Genomic DNA, 6,213 nt, shown 5'->3' on the forward strand with positions numbered 1-6,213 from the left:
TGCCTGGAGATGGATGTGGAGAAGAGAGGGAGCGCTAATGACCTACTACAGGTAGAGAGGGAGGAAGAGCGGGAGGTTGGATAGGGGAAGTATGCCTGTGGTGAATAAGGTTGGTTTGAGCATCAAACCACATCACTAGTTTTACCAGTTATAAAACTAAATCCATCTCTCCTCTCCTCCTCCTCTCCACAGCACCAGTTCCTGAAGGTGGCCAAGCCTTTATCCAGTCTGACTCCTCTCATCCAGGCAGCCAAAGAAGCAGCTAAGGCTAACCGCTAACCTGCTAGCTGCTAGCTCCACAGATCACCCCTTCATTCTCTCTCTCTCTCTGTCGCTCTCCCCCACTGGGGCAAACAAGACCCAGACAGGGGGTGTTTCAGGGGGTCCCATCCCCCTCAACCCCTTGACCTATCACGGTGACTGTGGGAAGGACGCTCTTACTGATGTCATCGCTGGTACTAATACTCTGATCGGATTGGAGGAGAGATCCAGGCCCAAAGACTCATGGGAGTTGTAGTTTCAGCAGGACAGTGGCTGTGGACTGGATCATATCTGACCTTTGAACTGTTTGTTTGTTGATGTCTGACTGTTATTTTCATGTGTTGAAAAAGTGCATTTTAGTTTGATCTTTTCTTAGGTGTTTTGTTTTGAGGAGAAGGGTTTGGTTGAAAGTGTAATGAAGAGACACAAAGTGGTACTGTTGATATTATCTCAGTCCCAAACGCCACCCTATTCCCTACATAGTGCACTACTTTGGTCACAAATAGGGTGCCATTTGGGACAGTCGTTTAGTCTGATCAAATGTTGGAATTCTATCTCCTTATCTCTACTTCTCTTTCTCTCCCTCTCTTTCTCTGTCTGGCTGAGTGAGATGACACGCATGACAAACCTTTCTTATGGAATGTCTAAAATCATAATACAGTAGTGATGATGATTATGATGGTACATGAAGGATGCCTGTGTACGATACAGTATAGAAGAACATATCTAAATCCTATTTTTCAGTACAATCGTTGCGGTACAATGTTGGACGGATCCTAGTCCCAACCCTCTGAAGATAGAATGTACATTACATGTGAAAGAACTGCTCTGAAAAACCCCAGCCTAAAACAACCAGAAGAATATTGTCTGCATTCTTTGTTTAGCAACGTGTTTTCTTTATGCAGATGGCGCTGAAGAATACCAAGGTACCAATAAGAAGTATACTTTTTACCAGGTTTGGCTTAGTTCTGTTTTTAAAATGTAGTGTTGAAACTGCCTTTGGCCTTAAACTGTCTCACAGGTGGAAGAGTTCCAGCAGACAGTTGGACAGCCTCTAGTCCCTCTCACCAGACTGAGTGCTCTGCACGCTCCTGCGGCTGTGAGAAGAGACTACACAACCTTCAAATCTTGTCAGTTCCCCAGACTACTGTAGCCCACCTGAGGTTAGACAGGTTTAGAACTGGGATAGACTGGATTGAACTTGCTCAAACTGGTTTAGACTGGTTCAGACCAGTTCAGATAAGGGTGGTGATAGTTATTGAAGTCTTCTCTTCCTGTGTATTGGAGCCATAATTATGTTTATCAAATTATTGGATTATTTTGAATGAGACAAATAAAGTGAAGAAAACGCTGTATGGTGGATAGAGTCTGGCTGTCTGTAAATCTGTTTCGGGCTGTTGTGTGTACCCCTGGTTAGGTCTGTTTATATAAAGTGTTATTGTAATTTTAAGTGTGTCAGCTCCTCTGAGAGGGCTCTCATCTGAATGGGAAATTAGACTCATCACTGATTAAACTGGTAATTACTGTTGCCATAGTCTTAATCTGCCAGGCTAGACAAAGGGTCTGTCGCAACCCACCAGCTCTTTATTTCTATCCCTTTTTTTTTCTCTCACTGCCTCCATTTATCTGCCTCTCTCACTGCCTCTCCTTCTGTCTCTTTCCATCTCTGGGAGAATCTCAATTGCATACTCGTTGCATCCTCTCCTTGCCTCCTACTCAAAACCCATTGGATGAGAAAGCCAGAGGTCCCACCCCTCTGGCCTTCTCCTCCAATGGGTTTTGAGAAGGAGGCAAGGAGAGAGGACATCAGGAGTATGCATTTCAGATTTTCCCTCTGTCTATTCTCTCCCCCTCTCTCCCTTGTACGTTCTTCCCCATCCTGGGCTGGTAGAATGATGATGCTCATTCTTGCTGAATCAGCACGAGAGAGAAGAGATGTGGAGGAATGCCAGTGTGACGTCATCAGTGACATGGGCAAACAACCACAGGAGTAGAGGAGAGTTTGGCTCTGCTCAAGGGGATGGTGTGTCTGCGCTCCTTCATGTAATAATGTATGTGGGTGTGTCTGCGCTCCTTCATGTAATAATGTATGTGGGTCTGTCTGCTCTCCTTCATGTAATAATGTGTGTGGGTGTGTCTGCTCTCCTTCATGTAATAATGTATGTGGGTCTGTCTGCTCTCCTTCATGTAATAATGTATGTGGGTGTGTCTGTGCTCACTTCAATGTAATAATTGTATGTGGGTCTAGTCTGCTGCTCCTTCAATGTAATACATGTGTGTGGTGTGTCTGCGCTCCTTCATGTGAATAATGTTATGTGGGTGTGTTCTCTCCTTCATGTAATAATGTATGTGGGGTGTGGTCTGCGCTCGCTTCATGTCAATAATATGTGGGTCTGTTGCCCTCTCCTGTTCATGTAAAAATGTTGTGCGGGTGTGTCTGCTCTCCCTCGTCACATGTACAAATGTATGTGGGTCTGTCTGCTCTCCTTCATGTAATAATAGTAGTGGCGTTGTGCCTCTCACTGTCATCGAGTAAATTAAAGTGTATGTGGTGGTCTGCCTGCGTCGCTGTCACTGTAATATATGTATGTGGTGTGTCATGTGCTTCCTTCATGTAATAATGAGTGGTGGTCCTGCTTCTCGCTTCATGTGTAATAATGTATGTGGGGTAGTGTCTGCTCTCCCTTCATGAATAAGTAATGTGGTAATGTACGGCACTCTCTCTGTATGTAGTGGTCTCGCTGCTCCCTTCCCATCGTAGTAATGTAATTTGAGTGTCAGTGCTGCTCTCCCTTCATGTACATAATGATGTGGGTCTGTTCTGCGCTCCTTCATGTAATAATGTATGTGGGCACCAAAAGCTGTGTCTGTGCTGCTCCTTCATGTAATTAATGTATGTGGGTATGTGTCTGCTCAGCCTTCATGTTAATAATGTATATTGGGTGTACTCCTGCTCTTCCTTCATGTAATAATGTATGTGGGTCACAATGGTACTGCTCTCCCTCATGTAATAATGTATGTGGGTGTTCTGCTCTCCTTCATGTAATAATGTATGTGGGCTGCTGTCTGCTCTCCTTCATGTAATAATGTATGTTTGGGTTGTCTGCTCTCGCCTCATGTAATAATGTATGTGGGGTCTGCTCTCCTTCATGTAATAATGTAATGTGGGTGTCGTCTGTGCTCCTTCATGTAATAATGTATGCTGGGTGTGTTGCGCTCCTTCATGTAATAATGTATTTGTGGGGGGTGTGGTCTGCTCTGCCTTCAATGTAATAATGTAGTGGGTGGTGTACTGCTCTCCCTTCATGTAATAAGTATGTGGGTGTGTTCTGGCTCTGCGCTTCATGTAATATGTATGTTGGGTGTGTCTGGCTCTCCGTTCATGTAATGAATGTATGTGGGTCTGGTGTCTGCTCTCCTTCATGTAATAATGTATGTGGGTGTGTCTGCTCTCCTTCATGTAATAATGTATGTGGGTGTCTCTGTGCTCCTTCATGTAATAATGCTCTTTGGCCATCTAGAGGTTTCAATAAGAGCTTTTACTAGCTGAGGGTTGTCAAAGTCCTTTATGTCTGCTTGGTAATGTACTATTGTCATTACATACATGTGTTATTGATTACAAAGAGCTTCACTGCCCAATATTAGAGAAACACACACACTGTAGCCTAGGCTACTAAATAGTGATCAATTCGACTATAACAATTTAAAATCTCAGTCGGTGTGGTTAAATCGGTTATGTAGCACCACTCTAGTCTGAGCTTAAAACAACAACCTTTTAATTTCCTGCCAAAGAACGAGCGTAATAGTTTCAGCCTCTTTGTATCATTATTCCTTACTGTAATTATAGATGCATGTACTGTTAGCAACAGGTGGGAGTGGCCGCCTCTCTCTACGGCGTGTGCTGCCGTACTTTCTCTGGCGCGAGACAAACGCGGCTCTAATTATACCACCACCAGACTGCAGGAGGTTGCGGCAATACAGGTCGCGTGCTTTTTTTTCAACGGATAAACAGAGAGAATAATAACGGCCGACTAGCTTTTATAATCACTGTCCGGTAAGTCTGAAATAGATCCTAGCCCAGTAAACGGTGATAATATGAATCAACCGTTGTGTATTTTCTTGTTTTATTATTTGTTAACTAGTCCCATGCATATAAAGGCGGTCATCCTCTCTTGTGCTATGGACAATCTACCGTCACGAAAAAATTGTAGTTTACTGGGCTATTCTACAAATAGATAAATAAAACGATGACTGACTATTCGTTAGTATTCATTAGTAGGCTGTAGATTGACCAGTGAACACTCTGATCATAACAGTTGATTGAATGAAGATTGATAGATTGCGTCTGCTGGCTGCTGCTGTGTCGAGTAGTCATTATCTCCGGGGAGACGGGCACACGGAGGGAATGACCAGGCGGTTCTGTTGGCCACGGGTAGATTTCTAGACTTACAAGATATATCTGTTTCTTTCGGGGTCCGGCCTTTTTTTATTCTGTTGTGTATGTGACAGTCCAGGAATATGAGGGTACACAGCATAGCCTACACATCTCTCTCTCCCTCATCCCTTCTTCTGTCCATGAATAGCCTGGTTGCTGTTTTAGGTTAGGTATTGCATTGGTGCTTGGCTAGGTCAACTGCTTTTTGGATGGGTGCTGGTGTATTGGTATGATTCTTTTTTATTGGTGCTGGTGTATAGCTTGGACGGGAAGCCTATTGGTGCTGGTGTATAGCTTGGATGGGAAGCCTATTGGTGCTGGGGTATAGCTTGGACGGGAAGCCTATTGGTGCTGGTGTATAGCTGGGGATGGGAAGCCTGTTGGTGTATAGCTTGGATGGAAAGCCTATTGGTGCTGGTGTATAGCTTGGACGGGAAGCCTATTGGTGCTGGTGTATAGCTGGGAAGGGGAAGCCTGTTGGTGTATAGCTTGGATGGAAAGCCTATTGGTGCTGGTGTATAGCTTGGATGGGAAGCCTATTGGTGCTGGGGCTTAAAGCTGGGATGGGAAGCCTGTATGGATGTATAGCTTGGATGGAAGCCTATTGGTGCTGGTATAGCTTGGACGGGAAGCCTATTGGTGCTGGTGTATAGCTTGGGATGGGAAGCCTTTGTGTGGTGTATAGCTTGGATGGAAGCCTATTGGTGCTGGTGTATAGCTTGGATGGGAAGCCTATTGGTGCTGGGGTATAGCTTGGGGGAAGCCTATTGGTGCTGGTGTATAGCTGGGGATGGGAAGCCTTGCTGGTGTATAGCTTGGATGGAAGCCTATTGGTGCTGGTGTATAGCTTGGATGGGAAACCTATTGGTGCTGGTGTATAAGCTTGGATGGACCTATTGGTGCTGGGTATAGCTTGGAGGGAAGCCTATTGGTGCTGGGTATAGCTTGGATGGGAAGCCTATTGGTGCTGGGGTTATAGCTTGGAGGGAAGCCTATTGGTGCTGGTGTATAGCTGGGATGGGAAGCCTGTTGGTGTATAGCTTGGATATGGAAGCCTATTGGTGCTGGTATAGCTTGGAGGGAAGCCTATTGGTGCTGGGTATGCTTGGAGGGAAGCCTATTGGTGCTGGTGTATAGCTGGGGATGGGAAGCCTGTGGGTGTATAGCTTGGATGGAAGCCTATTGGTTGCTGGTGTATAACTTGGATGGAAGCCTATTGGTGCTGGGGTATAGCTTGGATGGGAAGCCTATTGGTGCTGGGTATAGCTTGGATGGGAAGCCTATTGGTGCTGGGTATAAGCTTGGGATGGGAAGCCTATTGGTGCTGGTGTATAGCTTGGATGGGAAGCCTATTGGCTGGGTATAGCGTTGGACGGGAAGCCTATGGTGCTGGGGTTATAGCTTAGGTGGGAAGCTATTGGTGTGTATAAGCTTGGATGGGAAGCCTATTGGTGCTGGTGTATAGCTTGGATGGGAGCCTATTGGTACTGGGGTTGGGACGCCGTATTTGGTGCTGC

General features: G+C 45.4%; 1 protein-coding gene and 1 pseudogene across 1 annotated transcript in view; both read left to right on the plus strand.

The window, feature by feature from the left end:
• LOC111956852 (serine/threonine-protein kinase PAK 1-like) overlaps positions 1–1,614 on the plus strand; it is a 21,447-nt gene extending 19,833 nt beyond the window's left edge. Inside the window, exons 11-12 of the mRNA XM_070436735.1 lie at positions 1–51; positions 193–1,614. The exon at positions 1–51 is cut by the window's left edge and continues 140 nt beyond it. Of these exons, the coding sequence (XP_070292836.1) occupies positions 1–51; positions 193–279 (138 nt within the window). The 3' untranslated portion in view covers positions 280–1,614. The remainder of the gene's footprint in view (positions 52–192) is intronic.
• The window catches only part of LOC111956858 (glycerophosphodiester phosphodiesterase domain-containing protein 5-like), a 32,029-nt pseudogene continuing 26,982 nt past the window's right edge, over positions 1,167–6,213 (plus strand).

This window comes from Salvelinus sp. IW2-2015, linkage group LG4p (genome assembly GCF_002910315.2).
Source record: "Salvelinus sp. IW2-2015 linkage group LG4p, ASM291031v2, whole genome shotgun sequence".
Lineage (NCBI taxonomy): Eukaryota > Metazoa > Chordata > Actinopteri > Salmoniformes > Salmonidae > Salvelinus > Salvelinus sp. IW2-2015.